Raw genomic sequence first — 20,920 nt, forward strand, 5'->3', positions numbered from 1 at the left:
TGTCTGTGATTTGGGGGTTGGGGCTGTTCCTGTTCCAGGCCTCATGGCATGCTCTGTCTTGTTCAGAATGCCCCCTGGATTTCCCCAGCTCTGGGCAAGGACTTGGTGTTCCCACTGGAGAGAACCACTCCCCTCTCCCTTGCCATCCATTTCCATGACAATAGAAGGAGGTAGGCAGTGAATAATAATAATCATGAGGACCCTAATAGCTTTACTATACTGATTGAAGGTTGCCAAAGTGCTTTGCAGGTATTCTCTCATTTGATCCTGAGAACAACCCTGGGAGACAGATGTTATTATGGTCTCTATTTTACAAATGGTGAAAGTGGGGCAGCAGTCGAATGACTTGCCCAGCATCACACAGCTAGCAAGTGTCTGAGGTCAGATTTTCACTCAGGCCTTTCTAATTCTAGGTCCATTTTTTTATCCACCAGAAAAGAAAGAATGGTTTTTAGATGTTTATTTGTATTGGAAATCAAAGGGGAATGGCTCAACAAGCTGTGGTATGGGATGGTAATGGAATAGTCTTGTGCTATGAGAAATGACAAACAGGATGATTTTAGAAAGACCTGGAAAAACTTTTATGAACTGCTGCAGAGTGAAGTGAGCAGAAACAGGAAGGAGAACATTGTGCACAGTGACAACAATATTGTTTCATGAAGAACTGTGAATGACTTAACTATTCTCAGCATTATAATGATCCATGACAATCCCAAAGGTCTAATGATCAAGCATACTATCCACCTCCTAAGAAAGAGCTGATAGTGATTGAACACAAACTGAAAACATGCTATTTTTCCACTTTATTTCATTTTTTTCTTTCATTCAAGTTTTATTATACAAAATGACTAACATGGCAGTGTTTTACCGAACTTCACATGTATAACCTGTATCTCAGGGAGGAGGCAGGGGAGGGAGGCAATAAGGGATAGAATTTGCAACTCAAAACTTTAAATAAAAATGTTTATTATCATTATTGTTATTATTTTAAAGAACGAAGACAATTCAACCTTCCAAAAGAATGTTTCTTTGTAACAAATAATTTCATTCCATCAAAAATAAGTCACCAAATTGTTATGTATGGGGGAAAAATTTTGTTCCTACCTTCTGACCCAAGCAGGCAGAAATGTGCTGGTAACTTTAATAAGGACCCTTCAGAAAAAGAAAATGTATTTGTGACACACTGCCCTCCACTGGGGCAGAGGGTGAGTGACTCAATCAGGTCCCTTCAGATCAGGGTACCTAAGACCAGATTGTGAACTCTGATTTTTCTGATTCCAAGCCCAGCTCTCTACCTACTGCTCACCCAACAACTTAGCTCCTGCTGAGCTCCTTTAGCTACTTAGATCCTTTTTGTTACAAAGCCTCTGCCTCCCACTAGAACTTGGGTGCTCATCTTGGGACTGTCCTCAGATTGGTGAGCCTTTGCCTTATTTCACCGGGGCTTTAGCAACCACACAACTGCTTAGTCATCTCTCTCTCCAGGCAGGCCAACTAATGCAGATTTTTCAGCTGTTTTCCCTTTTCCCATTCCATCTCTGAGATACTCTTTCAAGAGTTTGTGAATAGATGGTCCTAAGAATACTTACAGATTTACAAACAAAATTTTACAAGATATTTTCTTCATACAATTACCAATTTTCCCTTTTAAATATATCTATGTAGACTAATATAAAAATGTTTTGCATGAGTACACATGTGTAACCTATGTTTGGGACAGAATTGCCTCAGTTTACCCAAATAACTGGAAGAGACCACCAAGTCAAGCAGAGGCAGATTTATTACATTCTCATGAGAACAGGCAACCTCATGCCAGATATGAGATCCACAATAAGGGGCTCATGCTTTGGGTTTTTATAGAGATTTTGAGGGAGGGGGTCCTCTCGTGCACAGGGTGAGCTCACAATCTAATATCCAATCCTGTCTCACCCAGGGTGCATGTTCAGCTTGTGATCAGGGTATAGGTACATGTTCTAGGTAAGATTTGGGTGGGGTTAGAGCTAGCAAGAGACATCTTCTGCCTGGTCATAGCAACAGCATAACTAACCCATAACAAGGACTGGGGGTTTGGAATGTAGGCAAGGCAGGGGTGGGGGGGTGGGGAAGGAGGGGTATCAGGGTACATCAGGTTCAGCAAGGCAAAACACATGATTTCTGTTATAAGCAATGGAATTAAACATGAACAAAATTAACTGACTGTAAAAGAGACTAGAGCTGGGTACTTTCCAGACCCCATCCTCAGAATCTGAACTGACTCAAGTCCACCTATCCCATACACCTGTATTGAATTTCCTGCCTTCTGAAAAGGGGCAGGGGTGAGGAAGGGAAAGAATTTGAAACTTCAACTTTGAAAAATAGAGGTTGAAAATATTTTTATATATAACTGAGGGAAAAATACTAAATAAAAAATAAAACTATTGTTAAGGGCTAAAATTCTAGCCAAACTGTCTAAAATATCTAATGAGCGGTTGCCAATAAATTATAAGCTTTAGCAAGAATTAGACTTTTAAGCATTTATTAAGGAGAATAAGAATTTGATAAAGAGAGAGAGAAAGGCCTAGATTCCTATCTATTAAAGGGAGAGTGCATTTCTAGCTCCCCTCTCCACCAGAGTCCTCAGGAAAGAGAGCAAGACCCAGTGCCACTCTCTTCCTTCTTCCTTCCAGTAGCCAATGTCACTTCCTGACGCCAAAGAAAAGACTCCTGGTCTTGCCCTCAAAGACCTTCGCTTCATGGGCGGAACTCTTCTACAGTAAGTATCCAGCAGGTGGCGTCATTCCAATTGTTACACTATCTATATGAATACAATAACTTAGTTAACAGTTTCATAATTTCCACACCTGATAATCAAATAATTTTAAGTCAAGTTCCTCTTCAATACAGACAAAACTTGGAAATATTTAAGTTCTTAATCACAGTAATTCAGAACACTTGGTCTGCTGGGCTCATGGAATGACCTAACAGCTTCTTAACCCATTCACTCTCTCTCTGTCTCTCTCTCTCTTCTGCCTCTCTCTTTTTTTTTTTACATATAAGGTATTTTATTTTTTCCGTTACATGTAAAGATAGTTCTCAACTTTTGTTTATACAAGCTTTACAATTTCAGATTTTTCTCCCTCCCTCCCCTCCCGCCCCCCCTCCCCTAGACAGCAGGTAATCTGATATAGGTTATATCTATGTATCTATATACATATAGATATAGATATAGATATCTATACACACACACACACACACATATATATATACATATACACATAATAACATTAATCCTATTTCTGCACTAGTCCTGTTATAAGAGAAAAAATCAGAGCAATGATGAAAAACCTCAGAATAGAAAAAAACCACAACAGCACCAAAAACAAAAGAAATAGTATGGTTCATTCAGCATCTATACTCCACAGTTCATTTTTTTTTTCTTGGATTTGGAGATCCTCTTCTATCACGAGTTCCCTGGAATTCTTCTGTACCATTGCATTGGTCAGAAGAATATAGTCCATCACAGTAGATCAACACTCAATGTTGATGATACTGTGTACAATGTTCTTCTGGTTCTGCTCATCTCACTCATCATCAGCTCACACAAGACCCTCCAGGTTTCTCTGAATTCCTCCTGCTCATCATTTCTTACAGCACAATAGTATTCCATTGTATTCATATACCACAACTTGTCCAGTCATTCCCCAATTGATGGGCACCCCCTCAACTTCCAATTCCTTGCCACCATGTAAAGAGCAGCTATAAATATTTTTGTACATGTGGGCCCCTTTCCCCTTCCCATGATTTCTTTGGGGAAAAGACCTAAAAGTGGTATTGCTGAGTCAAAGGGTATGCACAGCTTTATTCCCCCTTTGGGCATAATTCCAAATTGCTCTCCAGAATGGTTGGATCAGTTCACAGCTCCACCAACAATGGATTAGTGTTCCAATTTTCCCACAGCTTCTCCCACATTTATTATTTCCTTTTTTTGTCATTTTAGCCAATCTGATAGGTTTCAGGTGGTACCTCAGAGTTGTTTCAATTTGCATCTCTCTAATCATTAGAGATTTAGAGCATTTTTTCATATGGGAATAGATAGCTTTGGTTTCTTCATCAGAAAACTGCCTGTTCATATCCTTTGACCATTTCTCAATTGGGGAATGACTTGGATTCTTATAAATTTGATTTAGTTCCCTATATATTTTAGAGATGAGGCCTTTATCAGAAGTACTGGCCTCAAAAATTGTTTCCCAGCTTTCTGCCTCCCTTCTAATTTTGGATGCATTGCTTCCGTTTGTACAAAAATTTTTTAATTTAATATAATCAAAATCATCCATTTTGCATTTTATAATATACTCTATCTCTTGTTTGGTCATAAACTGTTTTCCTTTCCAGAGGTCTGATAGGTAGACTATTCCTTTCTCTCCTAATTTACCTATGGCATCACCTCTTATGTCTAAATCGTGTATCCATTTTGACCTTATTTTAGTATAAGGTGTGAGATGTTGGTCTATGCCTAATTTCTGCCATACTATCTTCCAGTTTTCCCAGCAGTTTTTGTCAAATACTGAGTTTCTATCCCAGAAGCTCGAGTCTTTGGGTTTATCAAACACTACATTACTAGTGTCATTTACTACTGCATTTCCTGAACCTAGCCTATTCCATTGATCTACCACTCTATTTTTAGCCAGTACCAGATAGTTTTGATGACTGATGCTTTATAGTAAAGCTCCAGGTTTGGTACCGCTAACCCACCTTCCTGTGAATTTTTTTTTCATTATTTCCCTGGATATTCTTGATTTTTTTGTTTTTCTAGATGAATTTTGTTATTATTTTTTCTAGCTCTATAAAATAATTTTTAGGTAGTCTGATTGGTATGGCACTGAATAAGTAAATTAATTTAGGCAGTATTGTCATTTTTACTATATTAGCTCTGCCTATCCATGAGCAATTGATATCTTTCCAATTATTTAGATCTGATTTGATTTGTGTGAAGAGTGTTTAGTAGTTGTGTTCATAGAGTTCCTGGGTTTGTCTTGGCAAGTAGACTCCCAAGTATTTTATATTATCTACCGTTACTTTAAATGGAATTTCTCTTTCTATCTCTTGCCGCTGGACTTTGTTGGTCATGTATAGAAATGCTGATGATTTATGTGGATTTATTTTATATCCTGCTGCTTTGCTAAAGTTGTTAATTGTTTCAAGTAATTTTTGAGTTGATTCTCTAGGATTCTTTAAGTATACCATCATATCATCTGCAAAGAGTGATAGTTTTGTTTCCTCCTTGCCTATTCTAATTCCTTTAAGTCCTTTCTCTTCTCTGATTGCTAAAGCTAACATTTCTAGGACAATATTAAATAATAGGGGCAATACTAGACATCCCTGTTTCACTCCTGATCTTATTGGGAAGGCCTCTAATTTATCTCCATTGCATATAATACTTGCTGATGGCTTTAGGTAGATACTGTTTATTATTCTAAGGAAAGCTCCCCCTATTCCTAAACTCTCTAGTGTTTTTATTAGGAATGGGTGTTGTACTTTGTCAAAAGCTTTCTCTGCATCTATTGAGATAATCATATGATTTTGGTTGGTTTTCTTATTGATGTGTTGATTATGTTAATAGTTTTCCTAATGTTGAATCAGCCCTGCATTCCTGGTAGAAATCCCACCTGGTCATAGTATATTATCCTGGTGATCACTTGCTGTAATCTCCTTGCTAATATCTTATTTAAGATTTTAGCATCAATATTCATTAGGGAAATTGGTCTATAATTTTCTTTCTCTGTTTTTGCTTTGCCTGGTTTTGGTATCACCATCATATTTGTGTCATAAAACAAATTTGGTAGAACTCCTTCCTCACCTATTTTTCCAAATAATTTGTATAATATTGGAATTAACTGTTCTTTAAATGTTTGGTAAAATTCACCCGTAAACCCATCTGGCCCTGGGGGTTTTTTCTTAGGGAGTTCCTTAATGGCTTGTTCAATTTCTTTTTCTAATATGGGCTTATTTAAGGATTTTATTTCCTCTTCAGTTAACCTGGGCAGTTTGTATTTTTGTAAATATTCATCCATTTCATTTAGATTGTCAAATTTATTGGCATACAGTTGGGCAAAATATTTCCTAATTATTGCTTTAATTTCCACATCATTGGTGGTAACATCACCCTTTTCATTTTTGATACTAGTAATTTGGTTTTCTTCTTTCTTTTTTTTAATCAAATTAACCAATATTTTATCTATTTTATTGGTTTTTTCATAAAACCAGCTCTTAGCTTTATTGATTAATTCTATAGTTTTTTTGCTTTCAATCTTATTAATTTCTCCTTTAATTTTCAGGATCTCTAATTTAGTGTCTAATTGGGGATTTCTAATTTGTTCTTTTTCTAGCTTTTTAAGTTGCATGCCCAATTCATTAATCTCCTCTTTCTCTTTCTTATTAATGTAAGCATTTAGAGCTATGAATTTTCCCCTAAGCACGGCTTTGGCTGCATCCCATAGATTTTTGTGTGTTGTCTCATTATTGTCATTCTCTTGGATAAAGTTATTGATTGTTTCTATGATTTCTTGTTTGGCCCATTCATTCTTTAGAATGAAATTATTTAGTTTCCAATTGATTTTCATTCTACTTTTCCCTGGCTCTTTCTTACATGTAATTTTTATTGCATCATGATCTGAAAAGGATGCATTTACTATTTCTGCCTTTCTACATTTGACTATGATGTTTTTGTGCCCTAATACATGGTCAATTTTTGAAAATGTGCCATGTACTGCTGAGAAAAAGGTATATTCCTTTCTATCCCCATTCAATTTTCTCCAGACATCTATCATGTCTAACTTTTCTAGTAATCTATTCACCTCTTTTACTTCTTTCTTATTTATTTTTTGGCTAGATTTATCTAATTCTGAGAGGGGGAGATTCAGATCCCCCACTAGTATAGTATTACTGTCTAATTACTCTTGTAACTCATTTAACTTCTCCTCTAAGAACCTGGATGCTATAGCACTTGGTACGTATTTAATATTGATATTACTTCATTATCTATAATACCTTTAAGCAAGATGTAATTTCCTTCCTTATCTCTTTTAATGAGATCTATTTTTGCCTGCACTTTGTCTGAGATAAGGATTGCTACCCCTGCTTTTTTTACTTTAGCTAAAGCATAATATATTCTGCTCCAGCCTTTTACCTTTACTCTGTGTGTATCTCTCTGCTTCAAATGTGTTTCTTGTAAACAGCATATTGTAGGATTCTGGTTTTTAATCCACTCTGCAATTTGCTTCTGTTTTATAGCAGAGTTCATCCCATTCACATTCACAGTTATTATTACTGACTGTCTATTCCCCTCCATTCTATTTACCCCCTTTGTACTTTCCCCCCCTTCTTTCACCCTATTCCTCCTCACCGGCGTTTTACTTCTTACCCCTGCCTCCCCCGATCTGCCCTCCCTTTTTATCACCCCCTTTCTTTTCTTTACCCTTTTCTCCCTTGCTTTTGTCCTCCCATCTATCAGTCCCCCCCCCTTTCCCTTCCCCTTTTGCTTCTCTAAAGAATGAGTTAAGTTTCTTTATCCCAACGAACGTATATGTTATTCCCTCTTTGAATCAAATCTAATGAGAATAGGGTTGAAACAATGTTCCCTCCTCCTTTCTTTCCATCTATTGTAATAGGTTTTTTTTTCACCTCTTTATATGACATAATTCATCCCATTCCACCTCCCCTTTCCTCTCCTCCCCATAGTCTCCCTTTTTAACCCCTTAATTCTTTTTTGTATCATCACATCAAAGACAATTTATATTTATACCCTCTATGTAAAGTCCTTCTCTCTGCCCAAATACATTTACAGTTCTTAAGAGTTATGAGTATTATCTTCCTGTGTAGGGATATAAACAGTTTAACCTAATAGGGTAACCTTTCTCCCCCCCCCCCACCCCTGGTTTACCTTTTTAAACTTCTCTTGAGTCTTGTATGTTGAGATTGAATTTTCTATTCAGTTCTGGTCTTTTCACCAGGAAAGATTGAAAGTCCCCAATGTCATTAAATGTCCATCTTTTTCCCTGAAAGAAAATGCACATTTTTGCTGGGTAATAGATTCTTGGCTGTAATCCAAGCTCCTTTGCCTTCCGGAATATCATATTCCAAGCCTTGCAATTCTTTAATGTTGAAGCTGCCAGGTCTTGAGCAATCCTGACTGTGGCTCCATGATATTTAAATTCCTTCTTTCTGGCTGCTTGGAGTATTTTCTCCTTCACCTGATAATTCTGGAATTTGGCTACAATATTCCTTGGAGTTTTCCTTTTGGGGTCTCTTTCAGGAGGTGATCGGTAGATTCTTTCAATGATGATTTTATCCTCTGATTCTATGATATCAGGGCAATTCTCCTTAATAATTTCCTGGAATATGGTGTCTAGATTCTTTTTCTGGTCATGGCTTTCAGGCAGTCCAATGATTCTCAAATTGTCTCTCCTCGATCTGTTTTCCAGATAAGTTGTCTTTCCATTGAGGTATTTCATATTTTCTTCTATTTTTTCATTTTTTAAATTCTGCTTGACTGATTCCCGGTGTCTCATGGATTCCTTATCTTCCAACTGTCCCATTTTAATTTTTAAGGCAGTGTTTTCTTCAATGAGATTATGCACCTTTTTTTCCATTTGGCCACATGAATTTTTTAAGGTATTATTTTCTTCAGTGAGATTATGCACTTTTTTTTTCCATTTGGCCAAATGAATTTTTTAAGGCTTTGTTTTCTTCAGTGAAATTATGTACTTCCTTTTCCAAGCTGCTGATTCTTTTTTCATAGTTTTCTTGTTTTGCTTTCATTTCTCTTCCCATTTTTTCTTCTACCTCTCTCAATTGATTTTTAAAATCCTTTTTGAGCTCTTCCAGGAAGGCTTTTTGTTCTTGAGACCAATTCACCTTCCCTCGTGAGGCTTCAGATGTAGGAAATTTGAGGCTATTGTCCTCATCTGAGTTTGTGTTGGCTTCTTCCCTATTGATACAGAAGCTCTCAATGGAGAGGGCTCTTTTTTGCTTCTTACTCATTATTGCAGTTTATTTATTTATTGTTTAAGTTGAGGTCTGCTCTGGGGGCACCAGGGTCCCTGTTTTGGGCTTCTTGTGCAGGGGTACAGGTGCTGCGTGACCGGCTTTTTACTCTGAGGCCTTTATGGTGTGTGGAGATCCCCTGCCCTGCACTTCCTGTCTGATTGCGCTAGGCCAGCCAGGCGCCCAATCTAGGCGTCTGATCTCACCTGATCTGTTCATGGCCCTCTCGGCTGGTGTGGGTAGTTTTTTCCACTGTCCTTCTTGGCCACCGGATTTTTGAACCAGGTTCCAGGGGCCTCAGTTGTTCAGCTGTGGCCCACAGCTCCTGCTGACTTGCCCCGACCCCCTCAGCGCTGGATTGCTGCCCTGCGCTGGGCCTCCCTTTTGGTCGAGTCAGACCGAACTTTTCCTGAAGTCTTCTAAATTATCTCTGGTTGGAGGACTGTGTCTCTCTGTCTCTTTGCAGGTTCTGTAGTTTCAGAATCCATCCAGAGGCTTGATTTAATGTTGTTTTTGAGGGAACAGAAGGAGAGCTCAGGCAGCTTGCTGCTTCCTCTCCGCCATCTTGGTTCCGCCCCTATCTCTTTTTTTAACATTATAATTCTTAATCAAATAACATCTAGATTAGAAGATGTCATGGAGGCAAACTAGGGGTCCTTAGGTTTTCCTTAATAAAGAATTACACTCTGCATGCAGTCCAATTAGAATTAAAGTGGTCAATTATTTGATACTAGAGAAAGTGGCCAAATTAAGATTTTACCCTTGGAGAGAAAGTGGCTTAGAAAAATCCCCCTCCTCTAACAGTGAGAAGTGTGATGGGTAAAACTAAATATGTGTGGTCACCTTACCTGTCCCTAGTGCGGAGACAGCTAGCTAGGATTTACATATAAATTAAAAGCTTCAGCAACAGTTTAGGCATTAAGCATTTATTAAAGTATGTTAGAGGTTAGCAAAGAGAACACTTGTCTCTAAAAGCATAGGAAAGCCAGCTAAGTAGATAAGATCTGCTTCTACCTAGCCAACTCAGGCAACTAAGACAAAGATCCTGAGTGTCCTTGAACAGAAGCTCCCTGCAGGGCAGGAAAAGGGGCGGTCCCCCCCATAGAGCTCCAAGCTAATTGGCTGGTAGCATGTAAGTCCATTGATTGACATGACTTGAAGGCAGTTCATGAATTGTGAGGTGACTTCCAGACCCTAACTTGACCTTAGAAAGGTCACCTCAAGATTGCTTAGCAGGGGGTCCTGTTAATAATATGGGGCCCTGGTAACAATATTCTCACAGAAGGCAAAAGCTTTTATACAGGATAGTGGGGTGTCTACCTGAAAGTGGAAAGTTCCTTTTGGGGGTGGGGTGGGGAAAGCCTGGATGCTTGTCATATTCTTGAGAGTTGAGGGGGATTTTTTGAAATGATGATCTTGACCTTTGGTAGGAGCCACACCTAATGGACTTCCCTGCTTCCCCCCTTCTTATGTGTGTCTGCCTGATAGCTAGCTGGTCAATCTCAACTTTAATAGTCCCTTGAGTCCTCTATATGTCTATCCTGTTTTCTGATCATCTTTGCTTTTGTTTCTCAGAGAAGAAACTTCCTCTGATTTATGCTAAGCCCCCTTTCAAAAGAGAAATTGCTTTTCTAACAGGTGATACAATTGTTGACCAAATTACATATTATAAGAAAATTTTTAAAAATAGTAATACCTTGAAGAATATTCTATGTTTTAAAACTTGAAACAGAACCAATTAATTACCAATCATTTGGTGTTAATTTAGTTGAATGTGCTTCCATTTTACCTTACACTTTACAATCACGTGGTCTTCACAACAACCCAGGAGGTAGGTTTCATTATTATCCCCTTACAGAAAAGGAAACTGAGATAAATGGAACGTTCTTGGGTCCATACAGTTAGTAAATTTCTTGATGCCCAATAACAAATATGTATTTTATTTTAGGTCCTACTTTACCATAACAGTCCTGACAGGAGAGCACACACTTAAACCAAGTTATTGAGTTTAGGACAGCTTTTGACTTAAATCAAATCAAATCTGCCTCATACCCAGGTCACCATTAAAAAAATTAAAAAGAGGCCTCAGTTCCTCTGTAGGCCCTCAGAACAACATGACATGGAACAAAGAAGAGACTTTATTGAACCTAAGCAAGCAAGAAAAAACATAAAGACTCACATCCAAGCTTCTGAACAGTCAAGCCTCCCTCCCCTCCTTTTTAGGGGATGGGGGCAGGTCTTCTCCTGATAGAGCCCAGAGAAGGTGCAGTAGAGAAAGAAGTGGGATTTCTCCCTGCTGGCAGCTCACTTAATGGGGGTCTCTCAGCACAACCATTTCTAGGAAGGCTGGAGGATCTAACATCAACACTTGAGAGTGGAAATGAGCTCTACCCTCCCAGTTGGGAAGGTCACCCACTACCGGGCTCATTCCCCAGCAGGGCCTTGTTCTGCAGTCCTCCCCCAAGTTGATCCCTCCTCATCTTCCTATTGATTGGAGGGGGGTGTGGGGGGGGTAGACTCAGGCTTCAGACCACATACGGACCTCTCAGAAGGGTAATAATAGGTGGTCTCCAGGGCTGACTCATTAAAGGAAATTTTGAGGTGTTTGTGGCATCTCTCAGAGGACTTCTTGGCCAGGCAGCTTCGGCTGAGATGGAGGTAGCCCCCAATCACCTCTATCTCCTTAGCAGTGGGGTACTTCTTCTTCCCAGGGTCAGGCACTTGGGGTTCAGGTGGGACAGGGGTTACAGGGGGCCTAGGGCACCTCGGCTTAACTGTGAAGGTGTGTCTATTGTGGTGGGAGGTTCCTACCCTAGCCCCAGATTTCACCTCACAGAACATAAGACTCCTCAGCTGGTTCTCTGTGGATTGAAGAGGTGCTGGGGCAAGAGGTAGGGAAGATACTGAGGGAAGCAGGGAGTGCTGAGGCTTTGAGGCTCTGGGTCCAACTTTCTTGGCTGGGAGGGGGGTGGTCACAGAGCAGTAGCTTCTAAGGGAGCTCACCAGCCTGCCCTCATCTCCAGCTTCCTCTTCAGAAGCCTCTGTCCTCCCTTCTCCAGCCTCTACCCCAAGCAAGTCCAACTTGTCATCTCCAGAGTCAGAAGGCACTGGCTTCTGTTCTGGAGCCTCTGATCTCCCAAGGCTCCAATCTAGAGCTTTCCCAGAGTTCAGGCTCCATTTCTGTGCTTCCAGCTGTCTAGAACTCTTCTCCACATCCTCTCCTGGGTTCAGTCTCATTTCTGCTGCCTCTATTACCTCTGAGCTCCACATCTGTGTCTCCAAAAGGCCTGAGTTCTCCCTGGATTTCCTCTGCATTAGTCTCTGTTCTGTCCCAGATTCCCCTGAGCTCCCTTTGCCTTCTTCTTCGAGGCTCAGTCTACATTCTCCCATTTCAGAGCCCCCAGAAGTCTGTTCTTGAGGTTCTACTGGATTCACACTTTGTTCTCCAGCTTCCCCAAAGCCTTTCTCCCATTGCCGTGACTCTGATAGTTTTGGACTCTCCTCCTCAGCCTCCCTTAGGTTTAGCCTCCATTCCAAAGCTTCTGCAAGCCTAAGGCTTTGCACTCCAAATTCAGCTGCCCCAGCCTCCTCTTTCCAGCCTCCTCCAGGCTCAGCCTCTGTTCTCTTGACTCTCTTCATAGCAGACTGTTCCTCAGGCTCTGCTGGGCCAGGTCTCTTCTCTTGGGTTTCTACACCCCTTGAAATATGAACCTGACCCACAGGTGGCCTCTGATCAGTGAGCTGCTTGTCTGCATGTTGCTGCTCCTTCAGTGGCTGCTGCCACAGCTGCCTCTCCCTCTCCTTCTCCCTCTCCCTCTCCCTCTCCCTCTCCCTCTCCTTCTCCTTCTTCTTCTTCTCCTCCTCCTCCTCCTTCTGCTTTTTCTTCTTCTGCTTCTGCTGCTGCTGCCACACCTTGTGGATAAAATGATCCTCAGGGAAACCTAGAGCCTCGTTCCAAAGATCTGGTTCTGCCACTGGTACCTCTGGCGAGTTATGGAATCTATCCCACAATCCCCTTTGCTGGACTGGTTTCTGGGCCACTTGGTCTCTCTCAGCCAGCTCTGCTTCCCCAGCAGCATCCTCATCCTCTCTTCTCCTGGCTGGTAGGAGCTGCTTCCAACCTGGTGTAACAGCCATGGTCCAAGTGAGGCAAAAGAACTGGAAGGGAAGACAGAGAGCCATGAGAGAGTGTTGTCAAAGAGAAGAAAGTGGGAGAGAGTCATAAGATGACAGCAAGTGTGGGTCAGAGAGGGTGAGAGGAATTGTGTTATAGGGCTTGTGAGGGAAGGCAAGGAAGAAGGCAAAAGACATAACCCCCTGGGAGGAGGGAAAGATGAGAAGACCAGAAAGGGGGAGACAACTGCTACAAGAGAATGAGGGGAAAGGAAGAAACTAGGGGAAATGCTGAAGGATTGAACATGTTAAATGGAGAGGGAGAGAAGAGGCTGAGAGATCTGGGGGAAAGGAAACAAAGCCAACCTAGAATATGGAGGCAGGGTGGGGGATGACAGAAGGCTTTAGATGAGAGAAGAGGAAAAAATGAAAGAGACACTTTGGAGAAGAACCAGGGAAAGGAACCAAGTAGGGTGACCAAAGGGGAGGAGAGATGGATGTTAGGAGAAATGGGAGGGAGGTAAGAGTTGTAACAGAGGGACTGAGAAAGGGGTTCTCCTTACCTTTTCAATGAGCTGTAGCTTCCCCAAGGGTCTATGTAGTCCCCCAGATGGATAATACTGTCTTCGGGCTGTGTTCTTCCCCTTAAAGGGCAAGACTTTAGCACTGCTAGAGTCCAGGACCCCTCTCTGATGGTAGTTGCTGCCCCAACTTTCCTTGGGACTGCACACTGCCTATAACTCACAGTGTACCAGTCAAGTGGAAGATCAGGTTTCTTCTCCTCTATCTCTTGTCAGCTCTACCTCTGACTTGATTCAGAAACTCCTCCACTGAGCCTTACTTGAGGAACTTCTCCACTGGAGCTTGGTTCCCTTGAGCTGAGCAGGCTTCTCTCCAAGGAGAAAAGCCCTTATATATCTGGCTTCCCTGGTCCCACCTGTCAACTCTTCCTTTTTCTCTTGGTCATGAGCTCACACCTTGCCTGCCACACAATAGGTACTTCAATGCTTCTTGACTTGAGAACTTCAGCCTCCCAATGGAAGACTTCTGAAGGCAGGTCCCAAGGGAGTAGTCTAGAGGTGTTAACTATTTGTGATGAATTAACACCACACTTAAGGAAACAATAGCTGGTTAAGGGAGTGAATCTGTGTGCCAAAACACAGGTGAGGAGCAGGGCAATGAGGATGCAACATGGTGCTGGGGCACAGCCTCTGGACACAAGTTCTGGAATGTTAGAGCTGCAAGGGACCTATGTTTTACACCCCCTCTATTTTACACATAGCTAAATTGAGGCTCAGAGAAAAGTGACCTCCTCCAGGTCAGTGGGGGATCTGGGACTCCAAACCTCAGAATCCAAGGCCACCATACCCAGCTTCCTTCTCTCTCTTTATGGCTTGGGATGCCTGTCAGGACTCACAATAGTGGGCAGCGATTCCTCCTGGAGCCTCTGATGGTGCTGGCCCTCCCAGCCTGGAGACCCTTCCTCTGCCATTGTCTGTGATTTGGGGGTTGGGGCTGTTCCTGTTCCAGGCCTCATGGCATGCTCTGTCTTGTTCAGAATGCCCCCTGGATTTCCCCAGCTCTGGGCAAGGACTTGGTGTTCCCACTGGAGAGAACCACTCCCCTCTCCCTTGCCATCCATTTCCATGACAATAGAAGGAGGTAGGCAGTGAATAATAATAATCATGAGGACCCTAATAGCTTTACTATACTGATTGAAGGTTGCCAAAGTGCTTTGCAGGTATTCTCTCATTTGATCCTGAGAACAACCCTGGGAGACAGATGTTATTATGGTCTCTATTTTACAAATGGTGAAAGTGGGGCAGCAGTCGAATGACTTGCCCAGCATCACACAGCTAGCAAGTGTCTGAGGTCAGATTTTCACTCAGGCCTTTCTAATTCTAGGTCCATTTTTTTTATCCACCAGAAAAGAAAGAATGGTTTTTAGATGTTTATTTGTATTGCAAATCAAAGGAATGCCCATCAATTGGGGAATGGCTAATCAAGCTGTGGTATGGGATGGCAATGGAATATTATTGTGCTATGAGAAATGACAAAAAGGATGATTTCAGAAAGGCCAGAAAGACATGTGTGAACTGATACAGAGTGAAGTGAGCAGAACCAGGAGAACATTGTGCACAATGACAACAATATTGTTTGCTGAAGAATTATGAATGACTTCACTATTCTCGGCAAAATAATGATCCATGGCAGTCCCAAAGGACTAATGATCAAGCATACCATCTACCTCCAAAGAAAGAACTGATAGTAATTGAAATCACACGGAAGCATGCTATTTTCCACTTGATTTCATTTTTTTCCCTTTTATTCACGTTTTTTTATACAAAATGACTAACACGGCTGTGTTTTATAGAATTGCACTTTTATAACCTGTTTCTGACTGCTCACCACCTCAGGGAAGAGGCAGGGGAAGGAGGCAATAATGATAGAATTTGCAACTCAAAACTTTAAATAAAAATGTTTATTATTATTATTTTAAAGAACCAAGACCATTAAACCTTCCAAAAGAATGTTTCTTGGTAACAAATAAATTCATTCAAGAAAAAATAAAGCACCACATTAGTCATGTGTGGGGGAAAAAGTTTGTTCCTACCTTCTGACCCAAGCAGGCAGAAATGTGCTGGTAACTTTAATAAGTACCCTTCAGAAAAAGAAAACGCATTTGTGACACACTGCCCTCCACTCAGGCAGAGGGTGAGTGACCCAACCAGGGTCACTTCAGACCAGGGTACTTAAGACTAGATGTGAACTCAGATTTTTCTGATTCCAAGCCCAGTACTCTACCTACTGCTCACCCAATTACTTGGCTCCTGCTGAGCTCCTTTAACTCCTTCGGTTCTTTTTGTTTTTGTTTTTGTTTTTTTAGCGAGGCAATTGGGGTTAAGTGACTTGCCCAGGGTCACACAGCTAGTAAGTGTCAAGTGTCTGAGGCTGGATTTGAACCCAGATACTCCTGACTCCAGGGCCGGTGCTCTATCCACTGCACCACCTAGCTGCCCCCTTAGGTCCTTTTTGTTACAAAGCCTCTGCCTCCCGCTAGAACTTGGGTACTCATCCTCTGACTCTATTCTCTGATTGGTGAGCCTTTGCCTCATTTCACAGGGTCTTCAGCAACCACACAACTGCCTAGTCATCTCTCTCTCTCCTGGCATGTCAACTAATGCAGATTTTTTAGCTGTTTTCCCTTTTCTGACTCCATCTCTGAGAAAGGCAGTCTAATCAACACTGTTGGTGTTGTTGGTATTAAGTCATATCCAACTCTTCTATGAACCTGTTTGAGTTTTGGTTTGTTTCTTTGTTTGTTTGTTTTTGGGAAAAGATACTGGAATGATATGCTATTTTCTTCTCCATATCATTTTAGAGATGAGGAAACTGAGGCAAACAAGGTGAAGTGACTTGCCCAGGGTGACACAGCTAGTAAGTTTACTCAGGTGTGAACTTCATGTAGGATGGAATTAAGGTGATCAAATTGATTGTGTGTTAGCCATCCCAAAATAATTACAAGACTCAGTGACTCAGTTTCCCAAGTTTTATTGAAAGACTTTTGACCACAAGGACAGTACCAGAAAAATGGAAAGGTATTTCTCAAAAAGGGAAAGAGAAGACAGTTATATTTGTAGTATGGATAAATTTATTATCAGTCTCATTATAATAATCTCCATGTTAGGGAGGTACAGGGGAGGGCCTATCCTAATTTGGACTTCCTAAGGTCCTAAGCCAACCCCTGAGGTGGGTACCTTTTTCCCTGGAGGTGTGTTTTTGGGGTTTACTTATCATATGGTGAACTGGGGACAAATTTGACCACTTCTGTGCATGTTACCTCAACTTCCCAAGGTCAGATTGTCCCTGCAATATATACTGCCCATGCAGTATGCCAGGCTTAAAATAGGTGGATGGGATATATGTCCATACCACCAAACATATTGGAAGAAACTGAGTCAGACTTAATCAGATACATGGGATTGAGACATCCATGGCATCAGGCATATAGGAGGGGGTATAGAAGTCAGGTGTAGAATGAGATGGGTGGGACGAAAACTTCCAGCCATCTGTACAATATTTTGAGGAAAAATTAAACCAAGAGAAACCAACCTCAACATTTGTCCAAAGCCGTTCCCTTGGCCATACCTTGACTTCATGCATGTCTCCCCTCGTGTGACAGTTCAGTGTCTGCTCTTGTATGTATTCCTCTTGTGACTGGATGGCATCTTGGCCAACTGGCATCTGATAACTTATAATGAAGGCAATTAATGTCTTAAATGATAAGTTCCCATAATCCAAGTCTCATATGGATTTAAAAATTGAAGATACTAATGTTCCCCAAAAATGTGAATGTACTTTGACTCAGAATATAATATACAATTATGCAATAATTTCAAATAATAGCTTTTTTACTAAGTATACAACTACTTTTGTGAAAATCAGAACATATTTAAATACAAGTTAAAACACAAAACAATCTTTTTTTTTTTTTGCGGGGTAATGAGGGTTAAGTGACTTGCCCAGTTAATAAGTGTCAAGTGTCTGAGGCTGGATTTGAACTCAGGTCCTCCTGAATCCAGGGACAGTGTTTTATCCACTGCACCACCTAGCTGTCCCCTACACAGCACAATCTTAAAGAAAACCTTTTTTTGAAAAAAAAAAAAACTTTTACAAATGTTCCCCCCTGTTTTTTTTTAGAATATTGGTTTTGAAAAAAAAACTTTTACAAATGTTCCCCCTTTTTTTTGGAATATTGGTTATCAAAAATAATACTTCTAGAATCAATTTACACTTGCCATGGCAACCAATTTGCCAGGGAAATGCTTTATAGAGTTCAATCAAATAATCAGTTGAGAGAAAAAAATAACAAAAACAAACAACTCAGAATATGGGAGCACAATACCCCGGGAATTAACATTGTATTATGAAATCAAAATCATCTTGTATTGTTTCAAAATTAGATAAATGAATGAATAGAAGAAAATACACATGGAAGAATACAAGACAATGAAATTCAAACTAGGGAAATGTAAATGAATATGAACTTAATATTAATAAGAGTATTACAAAATATAAACTTGATCACATGACTATAAAAAGCTTTTACAAATATTCTACCCCCTTTTTTTTAAGCTAAGTATAAAACACAATCTTAAAAGCATGAAAATCTCTATGAAAATAAACCCATAGGGGGGCAGCTAGGTGGCGCAGTGGTTAAAGCACTGGCCCTGGATTCAGGATTTCCTGAGTTCAAATCCCAGCCTCAGACACTTGACACTTACTAGCTGTGTGACCCTGGGCAAGTTACTTAACCCTCATTAAAATCTCACAAATTACAGTAGCTTTGGACATAATTGCTATCAATATCAAATTGTCTTTGCAACAAATTAGCTTGCAAATAAAATAGCAGGCCTTCTAAATCACACAAGTGTTAATTGAACATGCACACATTATATCCTGGGGGGGGGGATTATATATATATATATATATATATATAAGAAACAGCTTTAAATTTGTACTGATGTTAACAAGAAATATTTACCAAATCTTCATGAGATAAAATGCTCTTAACATGCTAAATCTCTCTCCTTTTTCCTAAAAGCTAATCACACCATTAGACTGAAAACAACAAAATCTTCCATACTTGCATTCTGCTCATATCTTCTAATCGCAATAAGAAATAAAATTTTTACCAGAAAACACACACATATAAGAGGTTTCACGTAACAACTGATACCATCGTTTACCAATTTATGCACTATAAGAAAATCAAGAAACATAATACCTTAAAGCATTAGGAATTTTTTAAAACTTGTAACAAAATCCATCAATTGCCAATCCACCCCTCAGGGAGACAAGATCAGGTGTGATTGCTGCCCCTGTGCCAGGGGGAGAGAGATGGCCCAAGGGATCTGGACCTGCCCCTCACCCAGTCCTCCTCAGACATCACCAGTGGGGGATGGTCCTTCCCCAACAAGGGAACCCTTCATAGTCAGATGATGATGACCCCACTGGACCACCACCATACACACACACACACACACACACACACACACACACACAAATAACTGCTCCTCTCCCACTCAGGGAGAAAGGCATCCCAGAGAGCCACGCCTCCTCACCATTCTCTCTATGAGAAGAAATTCAGGGACCTCTCTCCTGGCTTCCTCCCCCACCCCAATAAACCATTATTTCACTCCAATTGGATTTGTATGCAAGAGAGTGCAATTCTTCAAAGAGGAATTTCTCAGAACCCCTATACCAATTTTCCCCATAACATTTTTGCTCTCTGCTTTACACAGAAAATCATTTATAGAACACTCTCCCTATGTTAAGGACTTTACAATCATGTGATCCTCACAACCCTGGGAGGTAAGCTTTCTTAACGCCATATCTTCCTAATTTACCATAATAATCCTGATAGAAGAGCACACATTCAGACCACATTGTTTCTTTTAGGGCAGATTTTGGGTTAAATCCAAGCAACTATGGGTTTATAATAACTACTGGTAATGATGTAGGAGGCAAAAAAGGGGTTAATAGAAAAACCCAAGACCCAAGCTCTAATTCAGATATGAGCTCTAAGAAGGATTCAGACCCCAGTTAATGGATAACTTACAAGTCAGGATGCCAAGTTCTCTTACCCACAGTAATTAGTACCCATAACAGGAACAGAGGGAGCTAGGCCATGAAGGCCTAAGACTATAACAATGATACATTGCCAGGCTATAGAAACTCAAACTAGGAATAAATGAAAAATGAAGATATTTTGAAACTAGTCATGGGAACCAGAAAGTGACATGTGCAGAAAAGGCCAAATTTGTCCCCAAATTCACCTTATGACAAGTAAACCCCCAAAACACACCTCCACAGAAAAAGGTACTTGCCTCAGGGGTTGGTTTAGGACCCCAGCTACTCCAAATTAGGATAGGCCCGCCCCTGTACCTCCCAAATGTGGAGATTATTATAATGAGTAGGACAGGCCCTCCCCTGTACCTCCCTAAAGTAGAGATTATTATAATGAGACTGATAATCAATTTATCCATACTATAAATATAACTGTCCTTCCTTTCCTTATTTGAGAGATACCTTTCCAATATTCTGGTTCTCTCCCTGTGGTCACCCACAGTATTGCAATAAAACTTGGGAAACTGAGTCACTGAGTCTTGTAATTCTTTTGGGACAATTCACAATCAATTTGACCCTAATTTTACCCCACATCAATCTGATTACTGAGATTCTGGTTCTTAACTCATTCCCTACCCCTACCAAGATTTCTGACCTCTTTCAAATGGAACCTGTTTCTAAAGCCTTGTGTCTTCTTTTCTTTCCCTATTCAAGAGATACCTTTCCACTATTCTGGTTCTCTCCCTGTGATCATTCACAGTATTGCAATAAAACTTGGGAAACTGAGTCACTGAGTCTTGTAATTCTTTTGGGAAAACTCATAATCAATTTGACCCTAAATTCCATCCCACATCAGTAACATTTTAATTCTATGGCCTAGTATTCTGCATTTATAAAATTCATATAATACCTTTGTGAAAGATACATAGTGCCGACTGATTCCTCTGCAATGTAAAAAAAATGTTTCCTCCTTTATCTAAGGACTTCTGCAGCTATATTAGAAACTTATCAGAGAACAAGCTAAAGTTAGTCCTTTCCTTACAGCCAAATTTTCTGGCCCAAGACTTTTGTGGCCTATAGATAAAGAACTTGGCTGAATGCTGAGAGGATGAGGCTGGTTCTCAATTTGGATAGCACGAGGAGATATTTCAGGTTC

At 40.5% G+C, this 20,920-nt stretch overlaps 1 protein-coding gene across 1 annotated transcript; it reads right to left on the minus strand.

Annotated features, from left to right (window-relative positions):
- Positions 1–11,505: 11,505 nt before the first annotated feature.
- Positions 11,506–14,626, minus strand: LOC122745503 (phostensin-like). The gene is made up of 4 exons (XM_043990845.1): positions 14,552–14,626; positions 13,698–13,868; positions 13,003–13,179; positions 11,506–12,822 (listed from the first exon to the last, which is right to left on the minus strand). The coding sequence occupies exons 1-4, from the start codon at positions 14,624–14,626 to the stop codon at positions 11,506–11,508; spliced, it is 1,740 nt and encodes a 579-aa protein (XP_043846780.1).
- Between the last annotated feature and the right edge of the window lie 6,294 nt (positions 14,627–20,920).

Source organism: Dromiciops gliroides, chromosome 1 (genome assembly GCF_019393635.1).
Source record: "Dromiciops gliroides isolate mDroGli1 chromosome 1, mDroGli1.pri, whole genome shotgun sequence".
Taxonomy (NCBI): Eukaryota; Metazoa; Chordata; class Mammalia; order Microbiotheria; family Microbiotheriidae; genus Dromiciops; species Dromiciops gliroides.